Genomic DNA, 14,557 nt, shown 5'->3' with positions numbered 1-14,557 from the left:
AAGACTGAAACACTGCCTTGGGTTTCCTCGTTTAAGACACTTCACATGCCTCCCCAACTACCTCTCTTTCTATTTTCAACAATTTGGCTTTGTTAGATTACTTTAGATTAAGATTCATTAGTTCCTATCTTGCATTTATTCTCAGATTTATTAAAATGATTTAGATTACCTTTTAAATTGTTGGTGGTGCTTGCCACGTGTCCTTTTATACTATTGGGAATTTTTCTTTTCTGTCTCCTTTATCCGGAGCGGGAATTAAAGAACACGGAAGACCCTTTTTCTCAGGCTTTGCTCACAAAGAACAGCTTCCTGCCATCCGCCAACAGGAGAGAATTCGGTGGGCATGTCCTTATTGAATCACCCATTTTCTTCAAAATTCTGTGTGGCCAGTTTCATTTTCTTAAGCCATTTAATGCTGGAGAGGTCATTTTTTGACCCTTGCCTTATTTCTGTTCTTCTGTTGGTAATCTGCTATTTTCCTCTTGAAGTTTGCTGATTTTTTCCCCCTATCATTCTTATAGAATCAAAATTTCATTAGAATGTGACTTGCTGAGAAATTTCCCCTTTGATTTTGCCCAGAATGTAGACCACGTGCTCAGGTAAGGGAAGTTTTCTTCTAGCATATCTTTATCACCTCTGTTCTGTTTGTTTGGGCCTCTTTGGCAAAACCAGTGTCTACCTGTCCCCTTCGCCTCTATTTTATCTCCCTGCCTCTCTCACCAAATGTGTCCCTTTGCCCTTTGGCCCCTGCCCTCCAGGGAAACTTTGTGCTTTGTCTTCAGCCAACACCACCAACTCGTACAGACACAGTTCTGTCTCTTGATGGGGACTTAATATCAATCCTTTTTCACACCCTCACCTCCCTTTTCCTCTTGCCCTGTGGCCTCCTCAGCTCATCTCTGCTCTTCGAACGCCTTCAGCTCCCAAGTCGGAGGCTGTACTGAGGTTGGTACAGTTTGCTGTGGAGACAAAGGGAGGATCCTGCATTCTGGAATATTTTCAGAAGTACGTTCTTTCTCTGATTTTTCTAGATAGTGTTCCCTTTTTCTTATTCTGTGTTATCTTTTTGTTCCAGTTGTCTCTTGCTGTGCAACAAACTCACACCAAAACTTAGTGGTTTAAACCACCACCATTTCATCACTTTCATGATTTTGAGGGTCACAAGTTTGCGAGGGGTTTGGCTGGACGATCCTTTTATTCCACGTGTTACGGGTAAAGGTCACTTGTGACATTTAGTGGGTGGATGATCTGGTCTGGAGGGTCCACAATGGCTTCACTCAGGTGTCTGGAGCCTTGGCAGGGAAGGCTGGGAGGCTGGGCTTGGCTGGAACCGTCAGCTGGAGAACGCACATATTGCATCTCCAGCGCGGCGGCCGTCAGGGCTTCCTGTGTGGCAGCTCCAGATTCCAGGGGCCACTCTTCCCACAAACAAGGAGAAGCTGCACAGCCATGTCACTTCCTTCATACTCCACCGGTCAGGGGGTCACAAGTCTGCCCAGATTCAAGGGGAGGGGACATCGACTCTGGTGGGAGGAGCCTCATGGAACTTGCAGTCTTGTTTTAAAGTGGCCACCATTCTTTGACCTCCTGCTGTCCCTGTCCCCTTTAATCGTCCTCGACACCGAGGCCTCTTCTTGCTAAGTGCTGCTGAAGGACGACGGGGCAGCCCCTTGGCGGGCTCGCTCTCTTCCCCACCCTGTGTGGCAGGCCCCCGCCTAGGGCGGCGCTGTCTTGGATTCCGCGCTCTTACATTCCCCGCCTAGGATGTCATTCACCTCCTCGGAGACCACTTCTCGTGGCTGCCCCACGTCAAGCTGACGGTAACTAGCATGCTGCTCCTCCCTCCCCTGGCTGTATGTTCTTGCCTCGTCTGCTGGCCTCCGGGGAGTGTCACCCTTTGAGAGTCCCAGCCAGTTTTCTCATACCAATGCCAGACTCATTTGACTTCGAGCTGACACACTTCTACTCATCTTCTTTTGGGGATGACCCAAGCCCAGGTGTGGGGTGGGCATCTCCCCATCTCTGCATGATGCTCCATAAGCCATGGAAGGGGCTTGGGAACCCCATGTGTAAGCTCTTCACCTCTAGTGAAAAAATAACCAAATCTATAGGCAGGCTGGGGAAGGGAGTTAGAGGGCACTGGACATGACCCAGATAGATCTTCATCTTCTAAAACGGAAAGGTCATAGGTAACGTCAGAAGTTGACAGATCAAGGGGGAAGCTTCTATAAACACATTGTTTGGAGTTTGGGGAGGTGGGGGAGAGTAACCAGCGAAGAACTAACAACAGAAATGCCTCAAAACGGTTGACCTGTAAGAGAGGGCTTGGGAGTGGAGACCAGCCCTCCTCACATGTGCTCCTGCAGCAGGACTGGAGGTTGTACCATGTGCATGGGTTTTCTGATTTTAAAAAAATGGATATGTATTTGGACATCAAAAATATTGCATGATATCTGAGAATGATACATGCCATTTACGGCCAGATCAGAGCCTAAGGCATGTGATTATATTGTGTAACAGGTAGTCTTCTGGCTTATTTGCATCATTTTAGTTTGTTAGCTTTTTGTTTTGTTTTGTTTTTTGTTTCCTCCCCCCCCCCAAAATTGGACAAAAATGTGAGAGTGGAGTAGAAGGAAGCAGGGCAAGAAATAAGAGCTGGAAGCTCTCAGTGAATTCAGCTGCCTTTTTCATATCAGTCTATGTACCGTTAATTTTTACATCCTTCTGGAAAAATTAAATTGCAACTCCCTTTATCACTTCTTCATTCCGTGTTTCCCACTGTAAAAAGGGCAAGAGCTTAATGTGCCGCAGACTAAAGCCGCAGGGGCAGCTGGGCTCACATGCGCAGACGCCCGGGTCTCTGCACAATTGGCGGGGCGTCCACTCACACTTTCCAAAGTCCACAGTCACAGGCAGCAGCTGGAGCTCCGAGGGGCAGGTGAGGGGACAAGCCGAAGGGGTGCTTGGTGTTTTCCGCTGGTTTAATGTGTTAGAAACAGGAATACTTAAGTGTCCAAGTGAGATCTCCTGCCAGTTTATTTTTATCCTTTATCCAAAAAAAAAAAAAAAAAAGGCCTTTCCCACACTTTGAGAATTGGATTAGGAAGGAAAGAGCAAAGAGGAGATACCGCTCAGGGGCTGATCCCAGCTAGATTCGCCCGTGGTCCGTTCACCTGGAAATTCGTTCGAACGGCGGCGCCCCAGCCACGCCCCCCACCCTATCCCTGCTCACAATCTGCGTCACAATCTGCGAGGCACAGGGGACGGGGGTGCACTTAAGGTTCAGGCGAGACTCTAGGTCGCAAAAGTCCGAGTCAGTGGTTCTCCGCCTTAGCTTAGCATTATCTGGGAGCTGGGGGGGGAATGCTGATGACCGGGCCCCACCTGCCCCGGAATAATTAAGACGGAGCCTCTGGGGGCGGGGCCCGGGCCCGGGTGTATTTCAAAAGCGCCCCCCCGGTGATTTCAGCGAGCAGCGCGGGCCCAGAGCGCAGAGCGGCGGGGCTCTGTCCCCATCGCTGCCTCCTCCCGGCTCGTCCGGGGAAGGAAGCCGGCAGCACGGGCCCCCAGAACCGGCCACCACCGCGGGACAGAACCGGACAGAACACGGCAGTGCCTGGGGGTGGGGTGGGCCAGCGGGTTACTCCTCGCAAAGCCACCACGGAGGCCTCGGCGGTTCCCGGGAGAAAACGCAGTGAAAAGACCCCACGGTCTGAACCCCCCCCCCCACCCCATCCCCGTCACAGAGACGCCTGCGTCGGCGGCACTTCGCGTGAGGGGCTGCTGGGCGCGAAGCGGCCACACGGAAACTCGCCTCCGCCGGGCGGTGGCACCGCTTCCTTCCAGCGCGGTCTGAGGATTTAATCAAGACGGAAAGCCCGGCCCCTGGAAACCAACCAGCCACTTTCCCCGCTTTGCAACCGAGAGACAAAATAAAGTAAGGGCTGACAGAAGGTGCGCATGTTTGAAATACTTCCGCGGGAGCCCATCACCGCCGCCAAACGCTCGCCTTTCGAGGCAGAAACTAATTTCCCACAGATGCTGCCGGGCTGTGTCTGGATTCCGCTCTGTGAGCAGTAGGCGCTAGACTGCTGGCCAACGGCTTAAAGAGTGACATTTCTCTCCACTCGCTGCGGTTTTTCTCCTCAAGCAGGATGTTTTTCTTGGAGTGGGTTTCCGGGGGTGTGGAGGGGGGTTGGACGCCGTTCTGGTCACGGGTGCGCGCCTGGCCGTGCCCGCCCTCTCCCCCCGACGAGGGCCCGCTGTCCCCCCGGGGCTCACCTGGTACTGCAGCCCGGTGCAGAGGACGAGGTGGTCGTAGGGAACGACTTCCTCTCCGGACACCATGACGCGCTTGGCCACCCGGTCTATGGCGGTCATCTTGCCGACCACCACGCTGACCCAGGAGCACAGCGACAGCACCGCGTGATCTCGGTCATTAAAGCAGTGGCTGCAGAGAGAGGCGGGGGCTCCGTCAGTGACATTTGAGCAGCTGACAGTGGGCATTAATCGGACATCTGGCGAGCTGGTTCCAGTCCCCTAGCGGGCCGAGTCTGTGCTCTTGCTGGGCATCTACCCGGACCTAGGCTGGCTGGGAGCCTTTTCGTTACAAGACACTTAGTCACAGATTGACACCTTCCCACTAGTGCTAAGTTGTTCTGCCTGGGGCAGGCTGGTCCACAACAGGGAGGGTGTGTGTGTGTGTGTGTGTGTGATCATTCGTGGACACTCATGCTTCCACGTCATGGTGGGTGTAAATCTACTTTAGCTGTTGAACTGTCACATGGACAACTGTCATATTGTGATATTGACTCAAAGCGAATGAGAAAGGAGAAAGCGACATCTGAGGACCCCCAAAGGCAGGGGTCAAGGTCCAGAGAACACTGAGGACTCTGCCTATTTGCTAACGCTTTTCAATAAATGAAAATGAGTGTATGGACCTGTGCCCAAACAAGAAGACACATTTTATTTGGAGAAAATGTCAATTAAGGAATTACGCTGGCGTCAAGGCCGGTCACTGGAGGCTCCTGGGATTCGCTCCTCAGGGTGAAGGTGATTTTTGGAGAACCACCACTTCCACAGGCAGCAGGTCAGGGTGGACGGGCTTCCTCCTCTGGATTCTAGCTGAATCTGAACACAATACTGTATCAGGAGGAAAGTGGGTTTCCCGTGGCTTTGGGTTTATTTAGAGTTTCTTGAGGGTTGTTTCCTGAATTTTCTGGGAGGTCTGACCTCACATACCTGACTTTTTACTGATCCTGTTCTGGAGACCGAAGAGTATCTGTTTTCACACGGGCGTCCCCGGGCCATGCACGGTCAGTGTCCCTGCTCTGTTGCCGAGGAGACCGGACCCCAGGGACTCAGCATCAGTGCCTTTTCAATGTCACGGTCTCCTCACCTCTCAACGTGGGACAACTACCCCTCCAGACACGCCTTGAGCACCACGCGGGCCGGACACAGACTGCGATGCTGTTTTGTCAGGTGGGACGCGTATGTGGTGGGTATCAGTCCAAGTGACACTGATGACACATAATCCTGTTTACTCTCCTTGGAGGCAAACGGGATTCTGAAGCGGTGATGAGAGAGCACTTTTTCTTTTTGATCCATGCACGAGTCTGCTCTCACCACTGAGAAAGAAGCCCGCTAATGCACACACATTAGACCCCGTCACAGGGCCAGCGGAAGCGAACAGAGGCTGGGCTTTGTGTCTCTCCACGCAACGGCGCTGAAAACCCAGAAAATTTCCTTTTAATAAGGAAAGAAAATCGGGGGCTGCCCCGTCACAGGAAAATAACAGACAGTGAGATGAAATCCTCTTTTTAAAGAGCCATTTGGGCGGCCTTAGAGGGAAAAAGGACTTCATTGATTTCGCATGTTCTTGAGAGACCCACTGAAGGCTGTTCTTACATGCTCCACGGGCCCTCCGTGATGGGAACGGTACTGCCAGCCGTCCACAATGGGGGAGAATTAAATACAGTTAATGCACGGGACTAGTCATGTGAGGATCTGCTCAAAGATCAAAGTTCTCAGGGGAAATTGGGGAAGGCTAGGACAGGGTTAATTTTAATGGCAGCAGGACAGCAGTGCTGGTAATTCCCAAATGCGTACCCCAGGGCAAAAACCTGAAGCTCTGTCCAGTAGGAACTGGCACCTGGGGTCACTGGGATTTTAGGGCCCTTAAGAAGCATTGGAAAATGGGGGAAGCTTGCTTTTCCAGCTTGTTACCGCACTGGGGACATTTCCCAGCTTCCAGTGTCACTGTGTCGGTGATTCCTATCTGTTTTAGATATCAGAATCCATTCGGACCTTTTTGAATTTACCGATCAGGTAGGTGAAACTAGACATTGGAGACTGTAAGCTCTATTTCTCCTAAATTATTTCCTAAGCAGAGTTAATGAGCGTTAAGATTCTAACGCGGCAGGGACCCTCTCAAGGCTTGGTGACAAGAGAAACGTCTCCAGTAGGGCTCTCTGGAGGGGAGAGAAGGAACCAAAGACGGGAGGTCCATGAAACTTCACGTTTCTCAAGTGTGCTTGACCCTGACTCAAAAGTCATGTGAAAGCTTGTCTTCATAGAACATTCTGCAGACGGGCAATAAGGAGGCAGAAGAAGGCAGCAATGTGGGATGGGGAAATTCCTGGAAGAGGGTATTTGTGAAGAGGGAGCTGCTTGCTCAAAGTTGCAGGGACCCCAAACCCGGTGGTTGGAAGGTTTAGCCCGAAGTTCCAGGTGCACAATTAGGAGCGAACGCCAGGGGAGCGATGGTGAGCGCGCTGAAGGCCGCACGTCGGGGCGTCAGAACCCTTCAGAACCAGCAAGAACCTCCCGGTTCTCACCAAGGCCGCACCGTGACACCACTCTGAGAAGACGGAGTGCCGTGGTTAACTCTCGGGTGTTCGGGCTGAGCGTCCAGTTAGTGGACCCCCCGCTTGCTGTTCCTCCTCCCCTCCCACCGCCTCCTTCCTGCGGCAGCCCGAGCACATCGTTAGCACCTCCGCCAGCGGCTGGACGGGGTGGGTGGGGGCAAAAACTGGCTCTTCAAAAACTAGTAACCACAATAATACATCAAACGTTGGTTATGGAAAAGTTCCAACTCTGTATTCAGCACGAGGACTGTTAAATTTACGGATGTCAATGCACTTGTAATTTTTAAACTCCATGACCAGACAACATTTCCTGTGTTGGGGTGGGAGGGCCACCTGAAAGGCAGCAACCGGCTTCTGGCTCACTGGGAGGCTTCTAAGAGCTAAAACACGCAGGCATCCATCCAGAGGCATCTGGCCATGTTGGCCCCGTCTGTCACCTGATGGAGAGGACTCCTGCAGGTCTTCCGGAGGGAACTGCCATCTATTTGACGTTGTTTCCTGGGCACCTGCGAAGTGCCAAGCACTGTCCCAGATGCCGGGGCTCATTAGTGCGCAAAAGGCAGAAAGCACCTGCCCGCGTGGGGTCTGCCTACAGCAGAAGGACTCCACGTCAACAGCTTCAAAGGCAGATTATGTGACTACTCAGAAGGATTTCAGTAGCAGGGGAGAGAGCAGAGGAGGAGGACCGGAGTGTGCCGGAGAGTTGGTTGCAAATGATCGGGTGGTCTGAGTAGGTCACACGGAAAAGGTGACATTTCAGCAAAGAGAGAAAGAAGCAAAGACACTAAGGTGGGGACGTGGCTGGCATGTTAACACTGGGGGGGCTGGTACGGCCACTGTCGGGGAAACAAAGGCCATAACAGTAAAAGAGGAGGTCGGAGGAGCCAGCACGACAGGGCCAGGTGTGAGGGGGGCTTCTGGAACTTCCTGTGATGGCAGGCCTGTTCGGCAGCAGCGCTGTCTGACGTGGCAGCTGCCAGTCTCGTGTGGCTATCTGAGCCCTTGAATTATGGCTAATGTAATCGAGGAGCCGAGTTTTAATCTCCTGTAACTTCAATTAATTTAAATCAAAGCAGCCATGTGCGGCTCACTGCCACCACGTTGGACAGTGTGGTTCTAGGCTGCTCAGGAGGTGACATGATCTGATTCTCAGCTTTGCAGCCTTGCTCTGCAACCGGGCTGAGATGGTGGAGAGGCAAGGACAGAGGCAGGGACACCAGGTGACGGTCCACCCAGCCACACGCGGACCCTGCGCACAATCACGCCAGCACAAGGCCACACACTAGCCGTCCTCACCACTACACACCTGACCTGGGACTGAAGGAAACCTCTGCCAAGCCGGCTGAATTTGCTTCCTCCTGAGACGTGTGAGATTAACACCAGCGTTTCCAAGGAATCGGGTAACTTGGAAAGAGGGAAATGGGGGCAGGGGGAGACCCATGTTGATTCTCTACTCTTGGCCAGAAGCTGGCGTTAGACTAATTTTAACCAAAAAATCCAGCAAAGCTTGGCTTATCATATGGTCTAACAGTCAAAAAGCCCACAGTTCAGAGAGCTGGACTCCCCTTCGTGGGTGGGGCGGGGGGAGGGGGAGGGGGATCTGAATCTACATTGACCTGGCTCAAAAGCCATTCCTTTTTCACTGCACCCGACCATGTCCTCCAAATCCACCAAAGTTTATAGTCTGATAAAAGTATTAGGTCAAAATGAGCCCAGTGCTTCTGGCAAGGAAGCTGCAGATTTTCTCGCTGTTTGAGGGCAAAGTAAGCCTTTTCACAGCGTTAAGGAGGACCCCTTCGTCATGCATCTAAAACGAAAACTCCCCGAGAGAGAACAATTTCCTCCCTCCTTGCCGGGAAAATTGGGACATTGTTTCTAGAGGCAGGGAGCCTGACCACTCCTGTGCCCGCGCTTTGCGCCAGGAAATTAAAGTGAATGTGGAAGCTGTGTGATAATGAAATGCCATCTTTTAGGAAGGACGCTGTCAAAGAGAGACTCTGGGATGGGGGCCACGAAGGACCGGCTCAGGAGGCCTCGGCCTGATCAGCCCCAGATTAGGAAGGGCTGGGGGAGCCTGGTCTGATGCAGATAGTCCCCAAGCTCCCCTGGACTTGCTGGACTGTCACTCAGAACCCGAATGCAGGGGGCGGTGTGGGGGAGCAGCGTCTAGGTCAGCAGAGCCGTCCCTGGTGTTTGGAACAGGGCAGGCGTCCTCCCAGCCCTGCCAGTGTCCCCTAAGGAAGGCCTGAACCCAGGAGAACCACTCGCTCCCCGCCCCAGCCTAGACTTGACGGCGCACCAACCAGGATACGCGGCTTCAGAGTGAAAAACGCAAATGGAGTTCATACTCGCTTGCTAGAAACTTCCGTTGCTCACTGCCCAGAAGTTTTTTCCCTGGGAGTCCATGCGTTGAAATCAGGGTGAGGTTGCTAAACTTCAGGTGAGAGCTGAGGAGGAGAAAAGAAGAAAGAAAGGTGAGGCATGATTACGGGGAAGTTTATTCAAATTCAGTTCTCCCTTACTGCACGTGCCGTCCAGTTGTGCACTGCTCCTTTGCACAGAGCAGCAATTCCCGCACAAAGCTTCAAAGAGAACCGACCGTGTGAATGAAGGAAGGAAGGTAGCCCTGGGCGGCAGGTGGCAGAAACTTCCAGAAGCTGTGACTGTGTAAAGGCAGACGCTGTTTCATTTTTTAAAATTTGCTTCTCGGAGTAAAACAAAATAAAACCTCAAATTGGAAGGAGGCTGGTAAATTTAGTATAGCCAATGCAAAGTCTGAGCTTCTGACTAGCTCTGAGGCGCTGCTTGGAATCCGAGCTGCCACGGTGAAAGCTTGCTGAGTGCCTGCGACCAGGTGCTCTGCTGGCCCTCACTCCACCCTTGCAGCGGTGCGGTGAGGTCAGCAGAGTTGCTATCCCATTTTATTATGCGGAGCAGAGGCAGAGTGGTTTGCCCAAGGTGGTACAGCTGGGAAGTCTGGAGGCAGGGTATGAACCTGGGCCGTCTGGCCAGCGTGTCTCATCTGACCCCGGCCCCCACGGCCCTGTAGACCCCGAATTGTTGACAGGGATCCAAAGATCATCTAATTCCCATGGGTCAACATTAGCTGCATTACTTATAGATCTACGTAGCCACTCAAATCAGAACACCACAGCATCACAGGGAGAGAATTCTAGAGGGTTCCTTTTAAGAGCATAGCTGCCTTGTCTCTTCATCAGGTTTTTTGTGGCCCGAGGCACGCCCATGAGCATCACCACGGAGATTAACCTCCCATGAGTTCTACCAGAGGTGGGAGGCAGGTTCATGTTACCTGTACTTCATACAGAAGAAAATCAAGGTTGGAAATGGTAGGCAGTCCATTTGTGGTCATGAAGCTCAGAAGCAGCAAGGCCAGAAAGGAAAGCCCTCTTCCCTGACCGCAGGAGAGCCCTCCGCGCTCACCCAGGCTGCCCTAGGAACCAGCCCCGCAGTGACAGGCGGTAAGCAGCTCGCCCAGCATGTGTACAGGCTCCTGGAAACCCCCTCCCTCCGTGTTTCCCTTCGGTGCTTAAAACACTCCTGCAGCAGATCTGCCCTCCAGCTGGAGCCGGCTGCATTTCAGGGCTGAGCCGTCTTCTAGCCTTCAGGATGATGAGAAAGACTTTTTTTTCCCCTAAAAATCTCTTCTTAGTTCATACCTCCCCTTAAACCAACCAAATACCAAAAAAGAAACCTTCTCCAAGTTAGAGCAAAACACCTGCCCTCCTCTCCCAGGAGGGGACTGGAAATTTTCCAAACGTGGAAATGCTATCAATTTACGGACAATCTGTTAAGTACGAACCACTAAAAACAGGAGACTTTTGGTGATGGCGCCGTCGGCGCTGTAATAAACTCAACTGCACCTGACATTTAAAAATAGCTAAATATTATGAAAGGTTTTGCTGTAAAGTCTCTAAGGATGTGTGTCATTTAAGAATGAATATTCTTATTTGATGCAAAGAAAACCAAGCACATCTTATCTTCTAATAAGAACAGAAATTTTGAATATGTTCAAATAACATAAAGGTCACAATTAAACCCAACTACTTTGGCTGCCTGTCTGCAAACACACCAACGATAGGCCTTCGATTTATTACTACTTAACAGAAAACACAAATAATAATACGTGTTTATACTCACATGCAGTTACAATGTATTTTGGCTTTGGAGACCATGTGACCAAAATGTGGTTTATGTTGTACTAATAACACAGTTATCTGCCGGCCCTTTGTACATCTCTATGTGAACAGAAGGCTTAGTAATTACCCAGCTCTATCTTTTACTGCAAAAACCATCTCTTTGTCTCTGAATAATTTAATCTAACAATGTGGATCACTTGTCAAATGACTTGTAAATTGCCGAATTACCACATTGTCTTACCCTGAAGTATGCTGTTGTGCAATTAGAGATTTCTCCGAAAGATCGGGGGAGGGGCCTTTTCTGAATTTTTATCTACAAAGGAACCAGTTTTCCACCCTTCTTCTTTTTAGCCAAATCCTTTTTGCATTCTTCACTGTGGATGTTTCAAGGTCCCTTCCTCATTCTCCCGTATCATAAGGAAAACAGAAACCAGCCCCCTGGCAAGAAGACCCCCCCACCTCCATTTCCCTTCTTGCCTCCCCTGGACGCATCTACAAGGGGGTCTTCCATGTCCCCCTGATTCAGAAGAGAAGGGTCTCCCATGAACCCCGTCTCCTCAACTTCCCCTCCTGTCTCTCCCTATCCCTATGCCAGCAAGCTTCTCTTCCGCTGCACTTAGGAAACCTGGAAGTAACCAGCCTAGCGCTGATAAGGTGGAGCCAGGGTGTCTGCAGGGGCCACGACCCTGCATCTCTGCTTCTCGGTGTTTCCCTCTGTTCTCAAGGTCACCTCAGGCCCAAGGTGGCTCCTAGAGCTCCAGCCGTCACATCCTACATCCACATTACGGGCAGAAGGGAGGAGGAACGGGTTAAGAAGGGCTGCCCATTAAGGAGCTTTCCTGAAAGTCTCACGTGATATTTCTGTTGGCAGGCAGAACTTAGTGACACGGCCACATGTGGCCGCAAGGGAGGCTAGAAAATGTGGTTTTTCGAAGAAAAACAGTAGTTTTTCCAGGAACCACACTGCCCAGGGTTTTTTAAAAATCAAGGACAAAGTACAGAATAAATACTGGGAGGCAACCAGAAGTTTCTATTCATTGACTCATAAAGGAAAGGTGGGCGGGGATGAGGGAGGACCCTTGTATCAACCAGGGTCCAGGCAGGAAGGAGATGTCTGACTCCCCAGGGTCGGACAGAACGAAGCAGTGGTGTGTGCAGGGTTCTGGAGTCATCCAGGGACCAGCAATGCTGGGTGAAGCGCCACTGCTGACGGGAACCCTGAGCAGCAAGGGGTGGAGGAAAGGGTGCAAGCAGGGCCCTGGGGAGGCCCTGCCAGGCGCTCCTGACAGGGCACAAGCTGCCAGGGACAGCACTGTCTCCAGGTTCTCCTTTCTAGCTGCTTTCTTCAGCGGCTTCTCCTCCTCAGCCCATCTACCCTTCTCCACGCTTCCCCTGGAGCTGCTGTCAACCCCACGACTTCATCACCACCCTTACACTGCAGCTCTCCGAGAAACCGAATGTGCATCAGTCCCAACACGGCCGCTCCACGGGCACCCCACGTCAGCACGTGTCCAAACAAAGGCCCTCGCAGCCCTGTCCCCTCCTCCCTTCTCTCCCACCAAAGGCACAGGCAACCGACCACCTCTCAAGTTAAGAATTTACCATATTGCTAATTATCAGAGAAATGCAAATCAAAACTACAATGAGGTGTCACCTCACACCAGTCAGAATGGCCATCCCTCAAAAGTCCACAAACGATGAATGCTGGAGAGGCTGCGGAGCAAAGGGAGCCCTCCCGCACTGCTGGTGGGGATGCAGTTTGGTGCAGCCACTGGGGAGGACAGCATGGAGGTTCCTTAAAAAACTAAAAATAGGTTGACACATTGTAACTGACTGTACTCCAATTTAAAAAAAAGGTTTGTTTCTTAAAGATTTATGAAACATAACTTTGACAAGTCCCAAATTATAATTTAAATAATATAAAAATTTTTGAATTTCATGGAAAATAAAAACTAAGAATACAGTTACTATACAATTCACCAATCCCAGTCCTGAGCATCTATCCGGAGGGAACGCTAACTGGAAAAGACACCTGCACCCCAGTGTTCACAGCAGCACTATTTACAACAGCCAAGACATGGAAGCAACCTAAATGTCCATCAACGGATGACTATATAAAGAAGATGTGGTATATTTATACAATGGAATACTACTCAGCCATAAAAAAGAATAAAATAATGCCATATGCAGCAACATGGATGGACCTGGAGATACCATTCTAAGTGAAGTAAGTCAGAGAAAGACAAATATCATATCACTTATGTGTGAAATCTAAAAAAGAAATTTGACACAAATGAACATATTTATAAAACAGAGACAGACTCAAAGACATAGAAAACAATCTTATGGTGGGTGCCCAAGGGGGAAAGGTGGTGGGAAGGGATAAATTGGGAGTTTGGGATTTGCAGGTACACACTACTATATATAAAATAAACAACAAGGTCCTACACACAGGGAACCACATTCAGGTTCTCGTAGTAACCTATAATGAAAAAGAGTATGAAAAGGAATGTATGTGTGTTCTTGTATGACTGAAGCATGTGCTGTACACCAGAAGTTGACACAACATTGTAAAGTGACTATATTTCAACTAAAAATTTTTTTAATTAAAAAAAAATTGGGGAGCCAACCTCAGCAGACCTTTACCCGCCTGCTCCCTTCCCACAACTGGCCGCCGGGTCCAGGCGCTTTTACCTCAGCAGTTTTTGAAGGCCCGACTGTTCCTGGGACGCGCGGCCTTAGCGAACCTTCCCGCCCAGAGAGAACGGCCGCAGGGCCAGTCCCCCAGGAAGGAGTCTCCCTTTGCGGCCCAGCTCTCACACAGGCTACTGGAAAACTCTTTAAATTAAATCCAATCTCAGTGGTTCCTGGTTTTCAAGGCCCCATGAGAACGCGAGAAGGAAGACATAAGGGTCCGTGCAGGACTGGCTGGCTGCGCTGCAGGCCAGCAGCCGGCACAGCGCTGTAAGCGGGCGGCAGCAAGAGCGCACCGGTTAGTGAGAGGACGTGAGGGCCCCGAGTTTGCCGCGCCCCTCGGCGGAAGCCGGGCAGAGCGGCTCAGGCCGCGGGCTCGGGGGCCGCGCCGCCCGGCCGGCCTCCAGGCTGCGGCCCCCTCGAGCTCCCTGACCTCGGGCGGGCTGCTTAACCCCTCTGAGGCTCGGCTCCACAGCCTGTGACGTGGGAGCCACAGAGCCCGGGGCCTCGCAGGGGCGCCGTGAGGATTAAGTGAAACGGTACCTGTGAGATGCTTAAGATAACGGCCTGCTGCGTGGAACATTTCCAATGAACATTAACTATTTTTGCAACCAAAATATGAAGTCCAAATTCACGAGCGTGGCCTATCAGGCCCTGGTGGCGGGGCGTAACCTCGCCTCCCCAAGCTCCTCTGTGACACCCACCCTCTTGCTGTTCCGAAGGCTCCCAGCCGCTTCCACGGCTTTACACGAAGCGACCATCAGCACCTCCATTCTTTCCTCCAGCCCCATCTTTGCTGTGATAGTTATCTCTGAAATCTGACTTAGAAGCACCCAAACA

The 14,557-nt window shown here is 51.3% G+C and overlaps 1 protein-coding gene across 2 annotated transcripts in view; it reads right to left on the bottom strand.

Annotated features, from left to right (window-relative positions):
- The window catches only part of CFAP61 (cilia and flagella associated protein 61), a 258,634-nt gene that overhangs the window by 90,321 nt on the left and 153,756 nt on the right, over nt 1-14,557 (bottom strand). For both annotated transcript variants that reach the window (XM_064475921.1, XM_064475922.1), the window contains exons 19-20: nt 9,215-9,313; nt 4,282-4,450 (exon numbers count right to left, since the gene is read on the bottom strand). In XM_064475921.1, coding sequence (XP_064331991.1) covers nt 4,282-4,450; nt 9,215-9,313 — 268 coding nt within the window. The remainder of the gene's footprint in view (nt 1-4,281; nt 4,451-9,214; nt 9,314-14,557) is intronic.

This window comes from Camelus dromedarius, chromosome 18 (assembly GCF_036321535.1).
Source record: "Camelus dromedarius isolate mCamDro1 chromosome 18, mCamDro1.pat, whole genome shotgun sequence".
Lineage (NCBI taxonomy): Eukaryota > Metazoa > Chordata > Mammalia > Artiodactyla > Camelidae > Camelus > Camelus dromedarius.
Note: the sequence above shows the minus strand (reverse complement) of the source record. Positions and strands in the feature narration are given on the sequence as shown.